Source organism: Psammomys obesus, unplaced genomic scaffold (genome assembly GCF_907164565.1).
Source record: "Psammomys obesus unplaced genomic scaffold, mPsaObe1.curated_primary_1811, whole genome shotgun sequence".
NCBI classification, from domain to species: Eukaryota; Metazoa; Chordata; class Mammalia; order Rodentia; family Muridae; genus Psammomys; species Psammomys obesus.
Genome location: NW_026586463.1, coordinates 3,220,430 through 3,245,629, shown reverse-complemented (window position 1 = coordinate 3,245,629; position 25,200 = coordinate 3,220,430). Strand labels below are relative to the sequence as shown.

The window sequence follows — 25,200 nt, the reverse complement described above, 5'->3', positions numbered from 1 at the left end:
TATATGATATAGTATATATAGTACTATATATATAGTAATATAGTATATAGTATATAAAATATAGTAATATATAGTAACCTATGTAGTAATATATAGTAAACTAGATATTATATGTTATATTATATATGATATACAATATATTATATATTAGTAATTAATATATATTATGTAATTATATTATATATAATAATATAATAATAAACTATAATATATTATAGTTTAATTAAATATATCACAGTCTTAAAATATAATACTATTATTAATAATATAATTGATATTATATTAATATAATTAATAATATAATAATAAATAGATACTAATATAATCAATATTGTATTATATTATATATTATGTAATATATATATATTAGTTTACTATATATTATATATAGTTTACTAACTACATTAATATTGTTTGCTAACTATATTAATATATAATATATAATTAATATTATATAATAATATAGTTAATTATATATTATGTGTGATATATATTACTATATTATAATATACAGTAGTAATATAATTATAATATATTAATATAATACAATTAATATATTAATATTATAATATATAATATCATATGTTAGTATGTAATAATCATTAATGATATGTTATGTTAATATAGTTAGCAAACAAGACAAATGCCATATGCATGCATTAATAAATTTCAAAAAACTCTTTAAAAACATTAATTGTATGTTAGTTAAAATAAAACATACAATTTACAACCTTTTTTAAATTAAAAAATGAAGAATTGGAGTCAAATAGCAAGTGCAGTTCCAAGGAAATAGCCATAAGGTATGTGCTCATCAAAGCGTGCAGGAACTAGGCTGGCCTTGATGGCCTTGATTTGACAAAGCTCTCTATGTCACCAGGCCTCTTCAAACACGTTCACATCTGCTCCTCATGTGCAGCCTACCACAGCGCAGCCGTGACAGTGCGACCACACTGCCAGAGCCTTGGAGTTGCCGTGTCCAGAGCTGCAGGAAGTAAGGGCTGCAGCTCTAGGTATTTACCTTCATCCTTCAGTTGATCGGCCTTTCCCACATCTTCAGGCACCGAGTTTGAAAGGGGCATTATGTCATTCTGAAATGAAATCAAAACATGCTTCTTTTTAGCTACACAAAAAGTCATTCCACATTGATAAATAATTATAAATTGCATATATTTTAGTAACTCTTTTTTTTTTCCAGTGCTAGGGATTCAACTAGGATGTCACAAATGCCAGGCAAAAGCTCGGCCACTGTGCTGCACCACCATCCTGATGGTTTTGCTCTTTTTACATTACTTCAAGGCAGGAGGATCACAAGTTTGATGCCTGCCTGGGCTGTCGAGTAGGTTCAGGGATGGCCTAGTGTCCTAGAGGGAAAGAGTCTGCCTTGAAGTTGGAATTACAGCTCCAGTTTTCTCCTCTTTTCCCAGATGTTTCTCCCATAGTCAGAAATCCCATTTCGTGAACAAAATATGCAATTAATATGCAAAGTGCAAGAATAAAAGTAGAAACTTCTGGAGCAGCATATTTATTATCCTAACACATGTATCTTAATACTGTTGATCAATTTAAAAAAGCATCTAAAATGTGACCATTTAAAGGCATACAAAAATGTGCACATACACAGATTCATATACTAAGACTATGAAGATGTATCCCAAAGTTAACAGTATTAGTATTTGGAAATAAAACTTGTAGTCTCTTCCTTATATGTTTTTGTATTGTCTGTTGTTTTAAATAATAGTCAGATAGACAATAGTAGGTGAGATGAATAGCAGCATGAAATTTTGTACCTGCTATCCTCCTCAAACCTCTTACGCATAAATTTCAAAGCAAAGATCCTCTAAAAGTAAACACTGAGGCGCGCTGAGTGATGATGGGAACTTGGTATCTTTATATTTATGGAAGGCCTTGAAAATTATATTGTCTTTAACTTCACTCTGATGTTACAATTAAGTTGACAATACTGACAAAACAAGAAGAATTTGTAGCTTTTCTGCCGATATAAACCCATGGTAACCATTCATGTGAACTAAAATGTCAAGGAACGTGATACACTGAACCTGAAAATGTACTTTGCTAATAAGAAACCAATATCCACATGTGCAAAAATCACTGACAAGGATTGGACTTTTGCCTAAAACAAAAACAGTAACAACAAAACCTTCTCTCTGAAGCATAAAATACTAGGCTAAAACGACACAGAACACTCATGCCTGCTCACCGCTTAACTATGTTCCCCAGACACGATCCCTATCACTCTACCGAACCTGCTCACAGGCTTCTTTCTATCTTACAACTTCCAACAAACATACACAGTTTATTAATTTAAAAAATGAATCTTTTGGGTCAGAAAAAAGGCATATTGAAAATTTGATTATAATTTATTTTCTTTTCCAACCTCTTAACTTTTTTGGTGGGGGAGCAGGGTTTCTCTGGGTAGCGTTGGCTCTCCTGGATTCTCTCTGTAGACGAGGCTGGCCTCAAACTCACAGAGATCTGCCTGCCTCTGCCTTCCTGAGTGCTGGGAGTACAGGTCTGTGCCACCAAGCCCAGCTCTAACCCATAAACTTTTAAGATGAAATTACTGCAGTTTTACACTGAAAATTAATTTCATACTCATTGAATAAACCTGAGGAGCTTAAAACATGTTGGCAAATGTTACATACTTTAAATAAAGGGAATGGGTCCATTTTCCAAAAGCATAAACAGAAATAGGGGGCACAAAGGGAAAAGCAGAATTCCAAAAGTTATGTCACATTCAAGTACACTGGATGAGGTGAACTCTTTAATCATAATGATGTCAATGCTGCTTCAGGCACACTTTAGACTTTCCCTGCTGTACAGGGTTAGTATGCTGAGTAGAGGTACAGGTGTAGGCCAAAGAGCCACAGGTGTAGACCTGGGTACTTTATAAAGGATGATGTGACCACAAAGAACATCCCGAAGATGTAACAGGGAATCAGTCTCAACCAACTGACACTTAAAAAATAGAATACAGTAAACCTCTCACAATTAAGTGTACTCAGAGAGCTACAGAAACAGAGCTCGATTCCAATAGAGTACAAAAGTCAACCGGTATTCCTGGAAAACAGTTGGAAGTTGTAAGATGCTACGAGCAGTGACACCTTCAGGACTAAGTCCGTGGAGACACTAGCAAAAGCTAAGCTCTGTCTGTACACAGCTCTTGGGAACCTGAGCAGGGGACCTCAGGAAGCCACAAGCTCAGACACAATGAAGAAGACAAACAGGTCATCTCAATCAAAGGGAAGACAAAAGGAAGAGCCAAGACTCTCGTAACTTCCCACATGCTGTCATATGAGCTCATCTGCTTGATGAGTTAAACTGTACCCGCGTTATTCTCTTCTGAGTCTACAACTACCAAATTCCATCTCCGATGCAAGTACTCTCAGGGTCTCTTCCCAACAAGTTCTAGAAGCAAAGTGGGGAATGCAGCTAAATGTACTGTCCACTCACGTCAAAGCTAACACGTCCTGTGCCAGCAATACTCAAACTTCTCAAGCACAGCACGAGAACAAGAGCACTCAAAGAGGGCACTGCGAACACAGCCCTGGTCCTCTGCATACGCAGTATGTGCTGGAAAGCGCGGAGCAATCTCTCCAGCACCACAGAGCTTGGAAATTTAAAAATAAACTACAAAAAGACTTCAAAGTAGGCAAGGTGAGACTAGCTACTAATATGAACGTCTAAAGCGCGTTAAGCGAGGTAAATTTTAGTTCCTAAATAATATCCATAACATGTATTTCTCTTATACCCAGGAAGAAGTTGATTATTTGCAGACCTATCCCCTCAGCTATTAAGAACCCAAGATAAAACTGTATCATACTTGCACCAAATACTAATGAGGGGAAAAAATGCCAACATACCTTACAGATGGAGTTTGTGAATATTTCTGTCAAAGGCTGTGAAACTGCTAGATGTGTATCTTCTGGACTGATCTTAAAAACTGTCTCCAAGCACTGAATTGCAACTTGAAATAAAATAAGAGCAGGGGGGATTAGCAACTTTAAAAAGGAGCCTTCAGTTTTTCCTTATAGAAATGAAATTTATGATAAATAGGTATTTATAGTCAAACAACCTAAGGAAAACTAACTGGCCCAGCTTCACAAAGACTTCTATTTATGGATGAGCTACTTGAGAAAGACAGTAGTCTTATTTCTCACTGAAAGATAAGTATTAGCTAAAATACAATTTCTGAACATTCACAGTACAATATATTCTTGCTGAAAGCTACCAGAAAGAAGAGAATATCATTAACATCTTACATTCCAATACTAATATCTAATTAACCACCAATGTATTAAACAAACCTAAAATGTTATACATCTTTTATATATGAAAAACAAGATTTCAACTTGATGAAAATTAGTAAGAGAAATGTAATGCTTGACCCAGAGCAAGCACGAAATATTAATCCTGGAATAGTAAAATGAAAGAGTTCTGTTTTAAAATATTCGTTCACTGCCCAACTATGTTCATAGCAGCTTTATTTGTAATAGCCAGAATCTGGAAACAACCTAGCTGTCCCTCAACCAAGGAATGGATAAAGAAGTTGTGGTACATTTACACAATGGACTACTACTCAGTAATTAAAAACAAGGAAATCATGAAATCTGCAGGCAAATGGTGTGAACTAGAAAAGATCATTCTGATTGAGATAACCCAGAAGCAGAAAGACACACATGGTATATACTCACTTATAAGTGGATACTAGCCATATAATGTAGGATAAACATACTAAAATCTATAGCCCTAAAGAAGCTAAACAACAAGGAGGACCCTAGGGAAAATGCTTAATCCTCATTCAGAAGGGCAAACAATATAGACATCAGAAGCAGGAGTAGACAGGGAACAGGTCAGGAGCCTACCACAGAGGGCCTCTGAAAGACTCTACCCATCATGGTATTGAAGCAGATGCTGAGACTCATAGCCAAACTTTGAGCAGAGTGCAAGGAATCTTATGAAAGAAGGGGGAGATAGAAACACCTGGAGAGGACAGGAGCTCTACAAGGAGACCAACAGAGCCAAAAAACTCTGGGTCCAGGGGGTCCTACAGAGACAGATACACAAAGCAAGGACCATGCAGGAGAGACCTGGACTCCCTGCTCAGATGTAGCCCATGGCAGCTCAGTCTCCAAGTGGGTTCCCTACTAAGGGGAGCAGGGGCTGTCTCTGACATGGACTCAGTGACCTGCTCTTTGACCACCTCCCCCTGGGGCAGGGGCAGCCTTGCCAAGCCATAGACAAAGAGGATGCAGCCAGTCCTGATGAGACCTGATAGGCTAGGGTCAGATAGTAGGGGAGGAGGTCGTCCCCTATCAATGGACTATGGAGGGACATAGGGGGAGAAGAGGAAGGGAGGAAGGGTGGGACTGGAAAGAGATTAGAGTGGGGCCTATAGCCAGGATACAAAATGAATAAATTGTAATAAATAATAAATCAATAAAAAATATCCATTCACATAAGCAAATTTACTATGTGCCTGCTTTGTGTAAGGTTCTTTTCCAAGGTTTTAGAGAACAGCAATAAACATAACAGGAAAAACAAATCACTGTCCATACTATAGAGCAAAATACATAGCATGCTAAATGATGACAGTTGCCTTGTCTATTTTTGGTGGAGGACAAAATAACTGGTTGGTACAGCAAGGGTACAAGGTACAGACTGATGCAAAGATACGAAGGGAGATTATGTAAGAATCAAAGACTTAGCAGATCACAAGGCAGCTTCAATGACATTTTTAAAGCCTTGGATTCCGCGCCGCTGGCAAATGGAGAGCTTTCAAGGATTAGTGACAGAACATAACTGTCTGCATTTAGAACTAAAAGGATGGTAAGAATGATGAGAACGGCCTAGAAAGAGAAGCAGGAAACCAGGTGGGCTTCCACTCAAATGATACATACAAATGAGCATCCCATAACAGGAGTGAAATGTTTCATCCTCTCTGCAAGGACCCTTTGAGGGGGACAAGACTGGTTCTATTATAGGTTCCTGTCCTGTTCTCTGTTTTCTCCCTCTTCTGATGTCCATCTCGTTTGCCTTTCTGAATGAAGACTGAGCATCTTACCAGGGTCCTCCTTCTTGATTAGCTTCCTTAGGTGTACAGATTTTAGTATGATTATCCTATATTATGTCTAATATGTGTGAGTATATACCATGTGTGTCTTTCTGCTTCTGGGATACCTCACTCAGGACGATCTTTTCTAGATCCCACCATTTGCCTGCAAATTTCATGATTTCTTCACTTTTAATTTCTGAGTAGTATTCCATTGTGTAAATATACCATAATTTCTGTACTCATTCCTCAACTGAGGGACATCTGGGTTGTTTCCAGATTATGGCTATTACAAATAAAGCTGCTACAAACATGGCTGAGCAAATGTCCATGTATACTTGATCATCTTTTAGATATATGCTTAGGAGTGGTATAGCTGGATCTTGAGGAAGCACTATTCCTAATTGTCGGAGGAAGTGCCAGATTGATTCCAAAGTGGTTGTACAAGTTTACATTCCCACCAGCAGTGGAGGAGGGTTCCTCTTTCTCCATGTCCTCTCCAGCATGTGTTGTCATAAGATTCTACCCAGCAGGATATCAAAACATATGCTGAGATTCATAGCCAAACTTTTTGCAGAGTGCAGGGAATCTTATGAAAGAAGGGGAGATAGAAAGACCTGGAGGGAACAAGAGCTCCACAAGGAAAGCAACAGAACCAAAAAATCTGGGCCAAGAGGTCTTTTCTGAGACTGGTACTCCAAACAATGACCATGCATGGAGATAACTTAGAACCCCTGCACAGAAGTAGCCCAAGGCAGTTCAGTGGCCAAGAGGGTTCCCCAATAATAGGAACAGGGACCATCTCTGACATGGACTCAGTGGCTGGCTCTTTGATCACCTCCCCCTGAGGGAGGAGCAGCCTTACCAGTCCACAGAGGAAGACAAAGAAGCCAGTCCTGATGAGACCTGATAGACTAGGGTCAGATGGAAGGGGAAGAGGTCCTCCCCTATCAGGGGACTGGGGGAGGGACATAGTAGAAAGGTGGGTTTGGGAGGGGATGAAGGAGGGAGCTACAGCTGGGATACAAAGTGAATAAACTGTAATTAATAAAAATAAAATAAAAAATTAAATTAAGTTTTAAAAAAAGACTGGTTCTATCCCGTTGGTGCTATGGTTGAAAAATGAACTAAGCATATGGTCAAAGTAACCACTGCCCTTCCAACACTACTAAGAGATTCACGCACATCTTAGGAGACTTTTAAAAGATACTTTATGTATTAATTGTGATCTTGAGAAAAGTGTCCCTGTCACAAAATAAACACTATTACTTTTAACAGCCACAACAAGTTCTTCTTAGAAAGAGTCTGAGTCAAGCACCAAGTTCTCAGTAATAAGAAAATAATCTGTTTACCCATACTCCCTTCCTTTCCTGTCTGTGTTTTGGTATTTTGAATTCCTCTGTAGCTAGAACTACAAGAATGTGGCCTTCTCCTTTTCTATTTCTCCCAAGCAGATGAAGCTGCATTGAAAATACTGGACTGCAAGTCAATTTGCTCTGGTTGCCATAGCACTTACTTACAAGAATACAAGACATATGCGTTTGTTAACTCTTTCACCCTCCCACCCGGATCAGACTGCCATTCTCTACTGTGCCATGTAGTTTGTGGGGTTCTATTACTGCAAAGATCATTCTAAATCATATGGCCTGGAATGCATATTAGACATCTCATGCATATGAAATATCCCCTGGCATGCATATCTCATATTAGACCATCTCCTTGCAGACAGGGCTTAGTATCCATCTTTGACTTTAAGAGAGTCTGGCAAGTGGGGGATGGTCAATAAATGGGGTCCACTGGCTTCTTTGTCTGCAGTCAAAACCATACTTTAATTTCCAAGGAAATATAAAATGATCAGATCTAAGGTAGAGAGCATTTCTCCTGCCCACCATCTGTCTGTCAAAATCTAAACAGCCAAACCCAAACATAAGTTCACATACACACAAATAAATCAAGAAGACAAAAATGAGCCATTAACTAAAAACCAGTCCATGGAATTTCTGAGCCAAATAGACAGGATGGATTCACTTCACAAATGTTCTATGGGGAAGGATTGATGTATTCTGCCCAGTCGACTTAGAAACCAAGATACAGATCAGATAAGTGAAGGCCAGGGATTATGGATTTCAATTCAACAAATATATATGGAGCACCTATCACATGTCAGGCCTCCTTCTAGATACTTGCTAGAGCAGTGAATCAAATAGAAAAGGATCTTAACCTCTTGGAGCAGGGAGTGAGAAGATGACTATAACCAATAAACAAGGGCAAGGAGGCTGGGGAGGACAGGAGCTGAGCAGGAATGCAGACTGCAGATTTAACTTGGAGTTCAGGGCAGGCCTCCTTGAGAAAAAAGCTGGCAAAAACTTGGAGGAGATGGAAATGTTATCTTTACAGCACATAGGAATGAGGGAAGGCTATTCCTGGCCAAGGAAACAGCCAGAACAAAAGCCTTTAGGCACAAGGATCTGGTGCCTTCCCAGTAAGGAAGCTAATTTGGCTGAAACTAAATGAAAAACAGTAGGTGGACAATATGTCCAAATTATATAGATCCTTTATGCAATGACTAAGTAACTAAAGAAGTCCTGGCAAGATTCTGCACAGAGAAGAACAGAATCTGCCATAGCCTTAAGAAATGGGTGAGTGTAGATAGTCAAAAGAGCCAGAACAGGCAAAAAAAAAAAAAAAAAAAAAGACCACAGAAGAACTAGCAATAAACATTTTCAACCAAGGGTGATACAAGTGGAGGTGGTAAAATATGGTTAGACTCAAAATACATTTTATGGTTTGGGTTGGTTGGTATTTGCAGTGCTAGGGACTTGTGCACACCAGGGCACACCAGAAAAGCACTCTATGACAGAACTATATTCCCCAAACTCGGACTCAAGATGCATTTTGAGAGTATAGACTTTTAGGCCTGGTGAGGGGGTGCGCACCTTTAATTCCCACACTCAGGATGCAGAAGCAGGTGGATTTCTGTGAGTTTGAAGCCAACTTAGTCCATACAGAGAGTTCTAGCAAGAGATACACAATGAAACCTTGAGAAAGAAAGAAGAAAGGCAGACTGACTTTTGAAGGCACAGACAACAAGAGTTATTAACAGTTAGATGTAGAGTATGAGAAAAACAAAACCCTAGAAGAAGGATGCCCAAGTTTTTGGCCTAAGCAAAGGAAACCCTCGAGCTGCTTTCTCTGAGGTAGGGAAGTTGTGGATAGAACAGATTTTAGGTGGGAGGACTGTGAGTTCAGTTTTGGCGATGTTAATTTTGAGACGCCTAGTAGACATGCAAGCAGAGATACGTGGTAGGCAGCTGGATATAGAAGTCTGGGTTTAGAAGAAAGGTCTGGACTGGGGGTGCAGTTCTGAGAACTGTCAGCATATAACTGCGGTACTTCAGGGAAATAAGCTAAGAATTTTCACCAAAGCAATGAATGCAGATAATGCAAAATAAAATAAATAAATAAATAAATAAATAAATAAATAAATAAATAGAAAAATCAAGCAGTCGACTCTGAGCATAATAGAGCAGGGGAAAGGGGGTCAGCAATAGAGAGAAAGAGCAAAAAATGAGATGAGAGGACAAGGGGAATTACGAGGCATTCTAGACAATACGAAGAAGACATAAGCACAGGCTGACAGGCCGGGTCATAAGGACGGGATGCCTTTAACCCCAGCATTCCAGAGGCAGAAGAAAGCAAAATCTCTGGTTACAGAGTGAGTTCCATGACAGCCAGGACTACATAGAGAGATCCTGTCTCAAAAAGCCAACCAACCAAAAAAAGAACAGGATGAAGGAAAAAAATAGACACAGATAAGATTAAGAACTAGCAGTTTAACTAAACACAGAAATCAGTAATGTCCTTAATGAGAGCAGAATGGATGGAGATAAAAGATTATAATTCTTATAATTAAGAAATAGAAGAATTGGAAAAAGCGAGTATAGACAACTCTTTCAAATCGTTTTGTTACAAAGGGAGACAAAAAACAAAAACAAACAAAGAAAAAACAGATAAGGAGGACTGGGTAGACTCACAGGAATATCCATTTAAAACTATTATTTTTAGTGTATTTAATGTGTTCTGACTGTATGTATATATTTCAGTGCACCTGGTGCCTTCAGAGGTCAGAAGAGGGCATTGGATTCCCTGGAGCTAGAGTTAAAGACGGCTGTGATCTGATACGTGGGTACTGGGAGTTAAACTCAGGTCCTCTGGAAGTACAGCTAGTGCTCCAAACCACCGAGCCAGCTCTCCAGCACTGGCCCCCCTGACCAATTATTTTCATTGATGTATGTGTGTGTATAAATACCAAATGTCAATGGAGTACCCTCAGAGACCGGAAGAGAGCTTCGAATCTCCCTGATGCTAGGGCTGTCGGTGGGAGTGAACCACTCATCATGAGCTGGGGCCTACAGAAGAACAGCAAGTGCTCTCAACCACTGAGCCATCTTTCCAGCCTTGGTCCTTTTCTTTTCTCTTCTTTTCTTATGAAAGAGGAACGGATGGTACATTTATGATTGAATGAAAATGATTCAGTGGAGTGAAAATTTGATGATGTAGGACAATGGGTAGAAAAAGTACAGTGAAATACTGGATTGTGAGTTAGGATGGGACAAAATGTGCCAGAAGAGAGATTTCTCTGAGAAGGGAATATAGCTAGTCCACCTATAATAGTAAGCAGGCAGCTAGGCAAAGCATGTGGTGTTGACAGTGAGTGAATACAAAGGGTGTGGAAGTTAGTAGATATCGTTTCCTTATTACTTCGTTTTTTGGGGGGGTTTGTTTGTTTGTTTGTTTTACGCTGAAGGAAGTCTGGGGTTTCAGAGGATGAAAGAAAATATTAAAATGACCATTTAGGATAACAGATGGATGAGTGAGAAACAGATACTCTCTCTAGTCACCAACTAGCATAAAGGTCTGCTTGAGGTTCACAGTCATGAATCAATACAGTTAGTCAGCAAGTTGTACATTTTGCTCCATTAATCTATAGCCAAATGGATATAGACACTGAGCAGGTAGAATTAAAATTAAATAATGCTTGATTTTTCAAGACAGGCTAATAATACAAGAAAATATCATAATGACCCACCACAGAACTGAGGACAAATAAGGAAGAGGTAGGGAAAATACGGGCTTTACAGACTGGAGGGGTTGGTGAAAGACTCATTAGAGTGTGGATTCTGGAGGAAGAATGCTAGAAACACAAGCAGTAGAATTCAGGAGGTAAAACGTTTGAGACAGAGATTGCTGGAGGAAAACAATTTGGGAATGATACAGTCTGGGACAGGGTTTCTGAAGCTCATCACCCTGACACTTTAGATCAGAAAATCCCTTGTTTTCAAGGTCTGTCTAGTGCTTTGGCGAGGGTTTAGCATCTTCTATGGCTTCTATCCATGAGAGACCAGCCTCCCCAAAGGTGGTGGCACTAAAAAATGTCTTCAGACTTTGCAAAAAAAAAATAAACAACAACAACAACAAAAAATCCTGAATTCAGAAACACTGACCTGGTGTATTACCAAGTGGTTAAGAGCAGGGGAGGAGAAAAACCCAAGAGGCCAGTGGAAGAGAACTGCAAGAATCACCCAGTTTATCAGGATTCGAAAGAGTTAAGATGGGAGTAGTGCTTGCGAGAGTGACAGTGTGCTGAAACCAAAACAATCGAAAGTGAAGCACATGTCAGAGATGACAACATTCAGGGATCTGATAACAAACGTCACAGCTGATGAGACACAGCTCAACAACAGTGGTGAGTCGTGCTGGAACAACAGATCCTTTTGGAAAGCTTTTTTTAAATGTCTAGAAGGTGGGCAAACACCTCCACATGATTTCATGTTCAATTAAATTAGAATCAAAGAGTCAAAAATAGGGGTCAGTCACAAACAATTGGCACCATTTCTGACTCCATATATAACAAACAGCTGAAGGCACATATTTTTGGCTGAATGCCATTCTAAAAATAGGACATAACATCTTGGTTTTTTAAATTCTCTCGATTTTCATTCTGCTTCATTAAAACTCCTACTGCCTTAGATTAGAAAAGAAATATCTTTTTATTATGTGGTTGCTTTCCTCTGTTGTTACAGCACAGTTACAACCAAGACTTTCCTTTGGTAGCCAACCTACCTTTCTCTTCTCACACTCTGACTGTCAGGGAGGACAAAGAGACCTTAATATTAAAGGGGCTAATGTGCAATGCCCTTCCAGTGTGCCTCACCTGCTCCTCTCATTGCCACCTGGAAAAAACATCTTCTCACTAGACAGTTTCAAACAAATGCCCAACTTTGATTTGTACCTATTTGAAGGATGTCTACATTGTTCTGTCTTCTTATGACTATACTGAATTGAAACTGCATAATGCAGAATCATAAAGCAAAACCATGGTGTCAAGGAAATGCACGGTGCTCCTCCAGTCCTGCTCAGCTTTGCAGATTTCTGAATCCAAGATTTAAAGCTCACATAAAACAAGAGCAAAACCATCTCATTCCCCAAAGTAGCATTTGCTAGAGCTCAGTAATAGTATCATTTGCTCAGTACTGATATAATTACTTAGATTTTTTTAAAAAATATGGTGCTATTGCAATGACTAAGGTATTTTCACATGTTCTCCTGAATGAGATCCTCTTGCTATTAGAAAAAAGAGAGAAAAATCTTTAAAGTATGGACTGAGATTTAAAGCTCAGCTTTGTTACAAAGTAACTGTTCTGTGGCTTAAATCATTTGATCTCATTTCCTCATCTATTCAGTGGGAATAATGTTAGCTTAGTTCCCATAAAGAAAAACTTCCCTAGAATATGAATGACATACTTCTGACAATAATTTTTTCATTACATAAGCAATAGCCCTACTATTGTTAGTTAAAACAGGCCCCAGAAAATAAATAACACATCCAGTTAAGCCTCTCAACAGAATATTCTGATTTTGTTATAAAAAATCATGAATCTGGGATTGTAGCTACTTTAATCTCTCTTTCTAATTATGACATGAGCACGGAGAACAGGTGCCTACCTTCCAAACTTTCTTGTTCGTCAGACGTGTATGCATCCATCTGGCTTTGCTCCCTCAGGAAACGAATAACCGCATAAACTAGGGGCTTGACAGATGACATTTTATACGCTTAAATACCTCCTTGATTGAAAAAAGAACAAAGTATCAAGGGTCATATGCTATGTTAAAAGCAATAAAAACAAAAATTATTCGTTACCATGACTTTTTTTCTCTCTTTAGAGCGTCAGAAAAGCACAAGTTGTTACAGTTTCCACATGTTCATTCAAACCAGCACTATTAAACTATGTTAAAGCTTGCCTCAGTAAAAAGACGTTTTCAAAACGTGTGTAGCAAAGCTTAGACCTCGCTATGTCTTAACAATGTATATGATACAGATACAAGAACGTATAGGCGTGCAGACATATCAAGAATCACCCTTGAAAGGCCTTACTTCTAAGTTGAGGGAGATTTCGTACTGCTGACTCAGAAGATGAGCCAAAACGAGCATCTTCCTTTATTCCAAGAGGGTTTTTTTTTTTAAATTATATTAATAATTTACACTCCACTACTTTTGTAGGTTGAGAGTTACTTGCTGACGACAAGGCTCTGTGGAAAGACTGTTCACCCACTGAGTGTTATTGTTAATAAACGGCGTTTCTATTTAATCAACGCGCCGGTCAGAAACGTCGAAACTGAGGGATACTACAAACCGACCTGCCCTGCCTGCAGTAGCTGTGCTCTCGTGGACAAGCTGGAAGCTCCTGGCCCCGTTCATTCACATGGAATACTATGCATCCAAACAGTGGCGCAGGGCCAGGCGACATTAATGGCTTATTTCCACTAAATCGTATCAGCAATCTGCTCCCTGGGATCCCTAATTCACAGCCAGGGTGTGGTACCCGCCGCTAGGATGTTTATTAGCTTTGTACTTCTTTTAAAGGCGAGCCCAGACTCTAGGCCAGAGAGGTTATTACACATACCGACTAAGGCCCCAGGGCAGAAGCGGGGGACAGAATGGGGGCTGGGGGGAGCTGTCCAACCTCCTCCAAGCTTCCCCTCCTACACCTCCAATCACATTCACTTCCCACCCCAAGGTTCCCCCCCCCGCTATACCCAGGATTTGCCTCAGCCCAGACTCTGCTTGCAAGGGGTGCGCGGTGCAGGCCTCCATCTGGGGCTGCGGGAGACGCACCCTTTCCAGATCGAAGCCCCTTACCAGGCAAGAGGACAAAATACGACGGCTGCGGGCCCCGGGGCGTCGGGAAGCGGGGTCTGCCTGGCCCCGCGGTCCCCGGGGCTTGAGCGCTGCTCAGGATCGCAGAGCTGGCCGCGTCTCCCTAACTTCCCCGGCTCCCACGCCGCCGCCCCCTCAGCCCACCCGGCTGCTCGCACGGCTTTCGGGTGCTGGGTCTCGCTGGATCCGCCCCTGGGGCGGAGCAGAGCACCGAGGGGTTGGGAGTGGGGGCGGGCCAGGGCGCGAGGCGGAGCCGGGGCCTCTGGGCGGGGCCGGCCAGGGGCGGGGCCGGATAGGGGGCGGGGCCCCGGGCGCAGGCGTGGGGCTGCAGCACGTGGGCGGAGGGCGCTGCCAGGGCTGGCCGCCGCGTTCCGGCGCTCCGGTCTCCTGGCCTAGGCCCACTCCCGGCTCCCGGGCCCGCGGACCCCCCCCGGCCCCGTCCCGCACCCACCGGAGGACCGCGTGCCCATGCTCACCCTGTGCCTTCCGGCTGTGCGAGGCCTCCACAGGTACTCCGGTGGGCGGGTTAACCTTGACCGTGGGCAGGGTGGGGTCGTCCGTGCGCGAACTCCCGGGGCCTGGGGCAGCCCCGCTGCACCCCGGCGGTGCTTCCGGGACCGTCCTTCTCCTCCGCCTGCCCGTGGGCTCCGCAGGGACACCTGGCGCGGCCACCCGGGGCCACCTTCCCTCCCCGCTCCCCCCCGGGGGCCGGCTTTTCCCCTTTGTTTGGGATTGCTTCAGCCGCCGTCATCGAGGACGGTGGTTCGCGGACCCAGAGCAGAATAAATGCCAGCAGGCAGGCCGACGGTCCCTTCAGACCTGCAGACCCGATGGAGAGTGCCGCAGCGGAGGGCTCGGGAGGGAAGCATTTCAGGCGCTCCCCGTGCACACGTCAGCGTTCCAGGCGTTTCGTGCACCCGGGACCGCTTTGGTTTGGATACTTATTTCCGTCCTTGCTTTCTAGCTTGATATTTTCCCCCTTCCCATTAAACGTTCGGCCTCCTGCTCTGGCAGATTGACTTGGCCCAGAATCGTGGCTTGGACACGGTTTCGGGGCAGCCTAGGCTGCGGCTTTGAATCGCTCCCCGGCGCCCTTAACCACACCCCTCTGCAACAGACCAGTAGTGAGACGGTGAGAGAATGAAATTTTTTGCACGGAAGTGCCGGTTTCCCGAAACAATGCCGCTGCCACCCCCACCCCCACCCCCCATTGCCAAATCTGCTCTACACTGAAATTTCACTGAGCATTCAACAGGAAAAGAACAAAAAACAAAACAGTTTTTTTGTAGATGTAGAGGTTTCAAAACTACTTTGTAAACGTCAGCATTTCTGCTTTTGATAGCTTTCCATTGTGCTTTGCTACTCAATCTGCGTGGATCCTTGTATTCTTTAGTCCTTACGGTTATTGTGCACCCAGGGGACAGTAGAAATTTTGAAGAGTTCACGTGATGATCATTATTTGGGCTGGATTTGTTGTTGTTCTGGCCTCCACGCTGGAAGTGGCAAAGCTGTCAATAAAGCTGTACCTAGAAATGAAAATTTTTCACTTAATGGAAAAGTAAGAGGAGAGAATAAATTTCCATTATAAGGCAGCTAGCTCTTTTCCCTAACTTTTTAATATCCAGACCCCTTTACCTTTAAAAAATTGCTGAAAACCCAATAACATTAATTTTGTTGCTTATGTCTGCCCATAGTTAACCATATAAAATTAACATTGGGACATTCTTAAAGGATTAATACGTTTATCAAATAGTAATAAATACATTATGTGCATATTTTTCCATTTATCTTGTTAGTGGATGCTGGAATACAAAATAGCTTGATTTCTTCATATAACTCTACATTTAATCTGTTTCTCCATTTTGTTCTAAGAAGGAATATCTCACCCTCACATTTCATATATAGTTAGAAAGAAAAGAACATGGTAATAGCTTTCGAAGGTAACCATGGACAGTCTTTGATATCACACCCAAGTTGAAAAGATGGTGTTTGAAGGGTGAGTTGCAGAGTAGAATTGGGGCTGTGTACCAGTGTGCCCTTCTCATCTGCTACATTAAAATCCACTTGGTGTATCTTACATTTTTAGTGGAGAGTGCGCTCTGTGCAGTTTTGTAACACCGGTCACAGTTTGTTTGGAAAGTAGTGGCTGTGTTATGTAGTTCTTCTGATGTTGATATATTTTGTTATATACTGTCAATGTCACATTCCTCAGTATTATTATCCATTTTTATTAGAAGTCTTCAAATATTCACTGTGTCGGATAGGATTCTCCAAAATATTAGTTTTCACTTGAAACCTGCAATTTTATTAGTGACATATATTCTCCTAGTTTTCCTTGAAGTGACAGTCTTACTTTGTTACTTTTTTTTTTTTTTTTTTTTTTTTTTTTTTTTGAGACAGGGTTTTGCTATATAAAGCCCATGCTGGCCTTGAATTCATGATCCTCGTGTCTCAGTCCCCCAGTTGCTGAGATGACAAGCCTGAGCCCCTCACACACCTACTATCTAATATTTAAGTCAAAACAACCTGGAGTTTTTTTTGTTTGTTTTGAGTGCTGGACTTAAACCCAGAGACTGTCACTGGCTAGGCAAGCAGAATAATTCTGATTGGTTTGTCATTAAAAATAGTATTATAATCAGGCATAGCCACATATTTCTGTAATCTGAACATTGGAGACAGTAGAATCAAGGGTTGAAGGCCAGCCTAAAGTACACCCGCAAGACCCAGTCTCAAAATTATTTTCATTAAATTTTTTTAAAAATTAAAAGGCATTCCATGAAAAGAAAAAGTGACAAAAAGATATTTTGCCCCATTCACTTTCGCAGATGCTTTGATTTGGACAGCCAGTTCCTCTGAAACACCATTGTACCAGGGTATTCAGGAGTGCTGTCTTTGTGCCTGGATGTGTGTGCACACTGGAGTTTCGAGACTTAATGAGCAGTACGTAGTACCTCATCAAGAGTATCTTTTTAGCATGAGTGTGTGGCCTTGAATTTGTCTGCCAGAGGTAGTGATTTTTGAGTACAAAGATGGCAACAGTTTTATCCACCATTGCCTTTTATTACTGCAAAGGTCTGTGAGAAAATCAGTAAGCATTGGCATTATGGAAGATTCTTAACCTCACACACTCCTTGATCTCAGGGTCCTTTCTACAGTCCTACGACCTTAACATTTGCACTTGAAATGTGGAGAACTGCTTATATATTATATTTAGATTCTTCATTCATGCGTGGAAAGAAAAAAAACATGTAAAAAAGCCAAAAAATTGTTATCTTGTTAGAAACTACTTATACTGCTAGGTGTTGTGGTACGTTCCTGTTATCTCAACACGTGATAGACTGAGGAGGAAAACTGAGTTCAAGGCTATCCTGGGTTTCAGAGTGAGACCCTACCTCCAAAGAAGGGGTAGTGCTCTTAGTAATCTGCTGTAGGTACATCAGCTCTGATGCTTGAAGACATAAAGCAGGTAGTCACTGTGGGGGGCAGAATTAGTGGCTCCCATAGGCTCTTATATTTGAATGTTTAGTCATTTAGAAGTAGCGCTACTTGAGAAGGATTTAAGGTGGCATTGTTGGAGGAAATGTATCACTGGGGGTGGACTTTGAGGTTTCAAAAGCCCTCCTTTCTCTCTCTCTCTCTCTCTCTCTCTCTCTCTCTCCACTTGCGGATCAGGATAGCTCTCAGATACCACAGCTGCCTACTGCCATGCTCTCTGGCATGATGATTTTTTTTTTTTTTTTTTTTTTTTTAAATTAAATACATTTTTTTTTTGCTTCATAACTGGGTGGTTTTCTTAATTTTATTTTTATTTTTTTTTTTTTTTTATTTTTTTTTTTAATTTTTTTTTTTTTTTTTTTTTTTTTTTTTTTTTTTTTTTTTTTTTTTTACAGGTGAATTCATATTGTATTTTTTTTTTCTTTTTAGTTACATTTTGTTAACTCCGTGTCCCAGCTGTATCCCGCTCCCTCATTCCCTCCCCAACCCCACACTCCCTCCCTGGTCTCCTCCCTGCCCCTTTCCAAGTCCCCTGATAGGGGAGGACCTCCTCCCCTTTCATCTGTCCCTGTTTTATCAGGTATCTTCAGGGCTGGCTGCAAAGTCCTCCTCTGTGGCCTAACAGACTGCTCCTCCCCTGGGGGGAGGTGTCAAACAGCCTGCCCTTGAGATCCTGTTAGAAATAGTCCGTGTCCCCCTTACTTTGGAAAACTACTTGGTTACTGAGCTACCACAGGCCACATCCGAGCAGAAGTTCTAGGTTATATCCATAGATGGTCCTTGGTTGAGTTTCAGTCTCAGAAAAGACCCTGTGCCCAGATATATTTGGTCCTTGTAGAGCTCCTATCCTTTCCATATCATACTAACTTCCCTTCTTTCATATGATTCCCTGCACTCTGCCGAGGGTTTGGTTATGAGTCTTAGTGTCTGCTTTGAAACACTGCTAGGTAGAGTCTTTCAGATGCCTTAAAAATATGGAACGCTTCACGAATTTGCGTGTCATCCTTGCGCAGGGGCCATGCTAATCTTCTCTGTATCGTTCCAATTTTAGTATATGTGCTGCCGAAGCGAGCACTCTGGCATGATGATAATGGACTAAGCCTTTTAAACTGTAAGCTAGCTCCCAGTCAGAAGCTTTCTTTTATGAAAGTTGCCTTGGTCATGGTGTCTTTTCGCAGCAATAGAACAGTCACTAAGTCAGTCATCATTTACAGAAGTAGTCCTTAACTTTGGACCTAGTTGACATAATACAGAATCTGTTATGTATCGAACTCTGTAGCCTCCCAAAAGAGTTGATGTTGAACAACATGGGAGGCTCTGAGTTCTCCATTTACTGTTTATTCTGGCACTTCAGTTTTTCTGGGCTAGGTTTTTTACTTGACAGAGTAATTGGCCAAGTAGCTATTGTTGTTCCAAGACAGCTTGGCAGGTAGGATGGTTGGTGGGAATATCAGTTCTATTTCTTGGGAATAAACCTGAAGGGTAGGAACCTGAAGGGTAGATTATAAATTGTCGTTGCTGTAAAGCAAGCACTTAGCACTGTGCTGTGTCCACAGAGCTATGTCTCCTGTCTTTGATTTTGTTGTTGCTGAGACTGGGTCTCACTATGTAACTCAGTCTGGCCTTGGATTTGCCCTGTAGCATTTTGCATCCTCCTGTCTCCTCCTCTGCTCTAGTGCTAGGAATTACACTTATGCATTACCTTGCCAAGCTTAAATGTTTTTAATAATTCTTTCTTTTTTAATCCTTAACTTTCTTAGTGTAAGGTCTTAGAAATTGAATTTGTAAATCAAAGGGCATACATAACTTTCAGGTCTTTGGTCCTTATATTCTTTTCTAAAAAAAAATCTACAAGCCAGGTAGATGGCTCAGAGGGTAAAGTTTGCCCTGTAAGCATGAGGAGCTGAGCTTGATCCGTTGCACTCATGGAAAGGCCAAGCTCCGTGAAGAGTGTCTGTAGCCCTATCGCTAGGGGCAGGGCAGTTGGAGGGGACCAGGTGGGTCTCCAGAGCTCCATGGCCAGCCACTCTAACTGCATTGGTGAGCTTCAGGTTCACTGAGAGAGCCTATCTCAAACACTCGGGTGGAGAGCAATAGAAAATGTATCTAACATTTGCCTCTGGCCTCTACAAACACACAAGTGCACATACAAACAACTTTATATACCACACAGAAAAAAAATTGAAGTTATAACAATCTATCAGAATATATAAATGTGGTTTCTATATACTTTTTAACCAATACCTCAGCATTTAAATTTTTTTTTAATATTAACCAATTTGGTAAGTGGAAACTTACAATGGAAACTTATTTCCTCATATTAGGCGATTAATTAGAGGAATATAATCTCTTGATAAGTTCAGGACTGTGGTATAGAAACAGAAAAAGTAATTTGTTTTTGTTGTAAGAAGTTAATCATATGAAAAAAATCTTAGAAAGTCAAAGTATATTCATAAATTCAATAGTTTTTTTTTTTTTTTACATGTCTGATTATAATTAAGTAAAATTGAGATTTTACCCAATCTTAGGTGAAATCTAACCTCCACAATCTTAGGGCAGTGATGCCAGGGAAAAAAAATATCTTCAATAAAGGAAGAATTTAAAGGCACAAATATCAAAAAGCTAAACTAAGATTATTTGTCTAAAACAGATGAAAAAGAGGTTACACGTGGGAATTTTGTTGATGTCTTTTCACTGCAGACTTTGGTCTGTTACTTTTTCAGACCCAAATATAATCTTTTGTTCAGACAACGTGCAAAACTTCTGTGCGAAGAAGCTCGGATATTAACAAAGTGAAGAGCCAAGGAAATCAGTGTGCCTCCCATGCAGCTTGACATGCCAAGTGTGTGTCGCAAAGGGCACGTCTAGATTTTGGGAGTCAGCTGTATGCTGGCCTGTCACTGACTGGCCAACACTGTGATCTCACTCTAAAATACTCACCTCTGACTGTCTCCTCACAGAAATGGGCAACTGATTGGATGGTGTCTTCAGTCAGCAAAAATGTGAGGGTATATTATTTCAGAGTCTCTCATACCTGAGGGCTCAGAGGTGAGCAGAGCAGACAGAAATCTTACATTGGGGGAATTTACCTTAGGTAGTAAAAAACAAACAAACAAACAAACAAAGAAAATATGTAGCGTGTTTGACAGAAAAATCATGTTTTACTATTTTTAGAGCGGAAATGGGGGATATTCGGTATTGATGGGGATGAAATTGTAGGTAATGAGCAGGTAAGGCCCAGACAGGAGGTGACATTTGAGCAGTGATCCAAAAGAAATGGGGGACTGTGATGTGGAAATAGTAGGAGCTGAGCATTCTAAGCAGCAGAACATGAAAGGCCAAAGCAGTGATGCAACAGGGGTACTTGACACAGTGAAGGAGCCCACTGTGCTAAGGTGGGGTCAATATCAGGGTGTTCGAAGGGGATAAGACAAAGGAAGTTTAACTAACTTTCCACCAACTACTGTGTTTGTCATTGGGAACTAATCTTTGCAGTGGTTCAGCAGTTTTTCTGGTCGCTTATCCACCTGCCCTCAGCCGGGTACTGAGTAGGCAGTTCTGCTTTTTCTTCCATGATGGAGGTAGCTACTGCTGGGAGCTCTGCCTCTTATTGGTCTGATCTCCCATCCGGCAAGGTTCCTAGAGAGAGTGTTAAAGGGGAAGAGGAACACTGTCAACTCAGCCCTATTCTGTTAGCTAAAACAAGTCCCAAGGCCAGAGCAGACTCAAGAAATAGGAAAGGACTCTATCGATTAAAGCCATCACAGTCACATTGTGGTAGCATGAAAGCCTCTAGAGTAGAAAAACTGAGTGGCCACTGTCTTAGGCAGTGTTCTATTGCTGTGAGGAGATACCATGACCATGGCAACTCTTACAAAGGAAAGCATTTAACTGGGGCTGGCTCACAAGTTCAGACTTAGGGAGCATGGCAGCACGCAGGCAGACATGGTGCTGGAGAAGTAGCTGAGGGTTCTATATCCAGATGCACAGGCACCAGGAAGAGTGGACACTACGCCCGCCTTGAGCTTTTGAAACCCCAAAGTGTACCCCTGGTGACACACTTCCTTCGAGAAGGCCACCTGCCCTGATCCTTTCAAACCCTGCCACTCTCTGGTGACCAAGCCTTCAAATCTTCGAGGCTGTGGTGGCCATTCTTATTCAAACCACCACAATTGCATTGTCACAGAACAAAATCTCAGTGAACGTTATTTATCATTTTTTATGTCTGTTAATTAACTTTATGTCTGTGAGTTGACAGCTCTTTATTTTAGAAGATTTGAGATCGTCAAGATATTTTTGTATTCTTTTTACTTTGAACTTTGAGATGGATTATTACTGCCTTTTCCATTTTTGCTTTTGCTCTACAAAAAAATTTAAATTTTGAGTGGATCAGCTATAGCACTCCTTTCCCTTATGACTTAAGTCTTTAGTCCCATGCCTAGAAAGCCCTTCTCCGCTCCAAGAAAATAAAGTCTTCAAATCATTTACAGTCTCCCTATTACTTCTGTGATTTATTTATATGTATGTATGTGTCTGTGTATTGTATACGTCATTTGAGGTGGTATACTTGAGGACAGAAGAGAGTGTCGGATCTCCTAGAACTAAAGTTACAGAAGGTTGTTAGCTGCCCATTGTGGGTTCTACGATCCAAAATTGGGTTCTTGGGAAGATCAGCCAGTGCTCTTAACTGCTGAGCCATCTCTCCAGCCCCTATCTTTATCTTCTGCATTACAGGTTTACATTGTCTATCATAATGGCCAACTAGTTTTCATTTTCCTTTTGAACAATAGTCTTACTATATAAACCCGTCTGGCCTCACGTGGGCAGCATTCTTCCTGTGGCCTATGTCCCTGCCCCAACTCCTGCTGCTGTTCTGCCTTTGCCTCTGCCTGCTACATGCTGGGATTACAGCATACTATCATAACTGGCTTGAAGACTGATATTTTAAGACTTTCAGTCATTAATTAAAACCAAAGGAAATCAATTTAGAATCTGTACAGAGTAGGGAAGAAGCTCTAACTTACAAAACCATGTTTCTGATTTACACAGCTGTCTCCACCACTTTAAGATTATTCATCCCTCCCACTTGGCATTAAAAAGAGAACCCTAATATGTCACGCTGAACAGGTTGGTTTTGTTTGTTTATATGTATGGGTGTTATTACCTGCAGACGTCTGTGCAGTGCCTGAGAAGGCGGGCATCAGATACCATGGAACTGGAGTTACAGATGGTAGTGAGCCATATGTCGTTGCTGGGAACGGAACTGGGACCTCTGAAGAGCAGCCAGTGCTCTTCACCATTGGTCATCTCTCCAGCCCCGAGCTTTCACATCCTTTGCATAGGCTGCCATGAGAAAGAATGACCCCAGCTTAGGCTGGGTCTTCCTTCAGACGGTCTATCAAGAAAAGTCCTCACAGCTATGCCCAGCTGCTTGTGTAGTCAAATTGATAACCAAGAATAGCCATCTCAATATCTTTTACTTGTTTTCTTAATGAACTTTTCTTTCCTTCCTTCCTTTCCCCCTTCCTTTCATTCAGTTAGAGCACACTATGTGTATTACAGGCATGTGCCACTATGCCCAGAGTTGGTGTACTATTTTATATTCAGTGTAAGTTCTGTATATATATTATATATATTATAAATTTTATTTGTCACTTGTTTACAATATTCAAAAAGTCTATTTACAGTGTGTTTTTTTGGTGTGTGTTACTGAGCTAAATTCTTGGGGAAAACTTCAGATAAGGCAGAAACTGTCTCTGCTCTCACTTTTCTCACAGGAGTCAAAGAGTAATAGATCTCTAAGACAGATTATGAGAGGTGCTCTCAGCCCCAGCTTAGCTTGTACTTCCTGGGGTGAATTTACCTGATCACTACTAAATTGAGTCCCTTTGAATCTTGTAAGCACTTTCACAGCCCAAGCATTACTTACAATAGTTGATAGTTTCTGAGAACAGGAAGCCAGTTTTTTGTTTACTTTGCTATGTCTAACATTTAGCATGGTATTATTACATAGTAGATGCTGAAAAATGTTTTTATTGAATTGAGTGAAAAGACAGAAGCAGTAATAGTAATTGAAGATTCAGTATTCCCTGCTAATATCTAAAGAGTACAGAGCTAGAGTTGGCAAATATTATTGACAATTTAAATATAAATGAGTATAACCAAGTAGAAAGTAGATATTTTAAACACTGTTTGAAATGACTGGTTCTAAATCTCTTTAAGCAAAATGCCAGTTGCTAAGGGAAATTTCTATGTATAAGTGTTAAAACCTGTAAAAACCTAGCTACATACATATTAACATAGAGTGGAGTGATACGCAGTAGGCAGCTAGCTGTTGGTGAAATGTTCAAGCAGCAGACACAGAGGAATCTTGGTTATGTACTAGGGTTAGCACGGAGCAAGATGAAGCCATAAATGAGAAGTGGGAACTTTGTCATCTTCTGTAGTCATCATTGGAGGCATCCAAAGTCATCTGGTCCCTTACAGACCCAGCTGACAGCTCTGTTAAGCAGGAATCTAGTTGCTGATTCTCCAGAAGCAAGGCTCTTTTAAGTATGCCGGCCTGGATAGGAAAAAAGTGCCAGTCCGTGAAATACTAGGTCAGAAGCAGTCAAGCAGAGAAGACACAGAAGGTGAGTCTCTCTTGGATGGGCCTAGGGTCAGCTCATGGCAGGGGAGCCAGACTCTCTGAACATTTAGGACTCAGAAGGTACTTGAGATTGAGGACGTACGCATCCCTGAATAGGGCATGTTCAGAGAGAGGGGCAGACTTAAGTGTGGTGGGAAAAGTACCCAGCCCAAAGACACCATGATGTTGGGGTCATATTTGGAACATATCTTGGACCTGCTACATTAAATCCAGCCCCTTGTGCCAAAAGCACTGAACCCTCCCAACAGCATGGACTTAGCTGAGAAAAAATGAAAATCTGAGTTGGAATAGCAAGGACCTAGCACAGAAAGATGTATAACTGCTCATCACAAAGGCTTCTTGCCAACAGTAAAATGCTGTAAATGTTCAGAAGTGGAGGATCATGGAACATGGCTGCATGCAACTGTGTGTAAATGCCACAGCCTCACTCTCTTGTTCATAAACCTTAACTTGGTGTGGTTAACTGTGCAAGGGACTGTGTCCTTTGGCCCTGTGTAACACTTAGATTGGCATTATTACTTACTGAACTTGATTCATCCTTCTCAAACATATCTACTCTCAAACAGCACTTAAAATTACTGATCTAAAATTATGCAGTAAAATGAATGAAATAGAGAGGTGTGTTAATATATTCCTGCAATCCCAGAATAAAGGAAGCTGAAGTACAAGTATCACTACACACTGGAGGCTAACCTGGGACTACATAGCAAGATCCTGTCTTGAAAAATAAATACATGTATAAAGGTAAAAAGAGAAGACTTTTAAAAA

General features: G+C 41.0%; 2 protein-coding genes and 1 non-coding gene across 6 annotated transcripts in view; 1 reads left to right on the top strand and 2 right to left on the bottom strand.

The window, feature by feature from the left end:
- Nucleotides 1-14,463, bottom strand: part of Sgtb (small glutamine rich tetratricopeptide repeat co-chaperone beta) — a 41,210-nt gene extending 26,747 nt beyond the window's left edge. For 3 of the 4 annotated variants that reach the window (XM_055601896.1, XM_055601898.1, XM_055601899.1), the window contains exons 1-4: nt 14,271-14,463; nt 13,076-13,195; nt 3,882-3,985; nt 1,019-1,088 (exon numbers count right to left, since the gene is read on the bottom strand). In XM_055601896.1, coding sequence (XP_055457871.1) covers nt 1,019-1,088; nt 3,882-3,985; nt 13,076-13,175 — 274 coding nt within the window. In that variant the 5' untranslated portion in view covers nt 13,176-13,195; nt 14,271-14,463. The other variant, XM_055601897.1, reaches the window with a different exon arrangement.
- Nucleotides 14,464-14,577: 114 nt separating this feature from the next.
- Nln (neurolysin) overlaps nt 14,578-25,200 on the top strand; it is an 87,644-nt gene continuing 77,021 nt past the window's right edge. Inside the window, exon 1 of the mRNA XM_055601951.1 lies at nt 14,578-14,797. Within this exon, the coding sequence (XP_055457926.1) occupies nt 14,757-14,797 (41 nt within the window). The 5' untranslated portion in view covers nt 14,578-14,756. The remainder of the gene's footprint in view (nt 14,798-25,200) is intronic.
- LOC129672489 (U6 spliceosomal RNA) lies at nt 18,752-18,858 on the bottom strand. Its single transcript, XR_008719505.1, has one exon. It is a non-coding gene; the product is annotated as a U6 spliceosomal RNA (small nuclear RNA).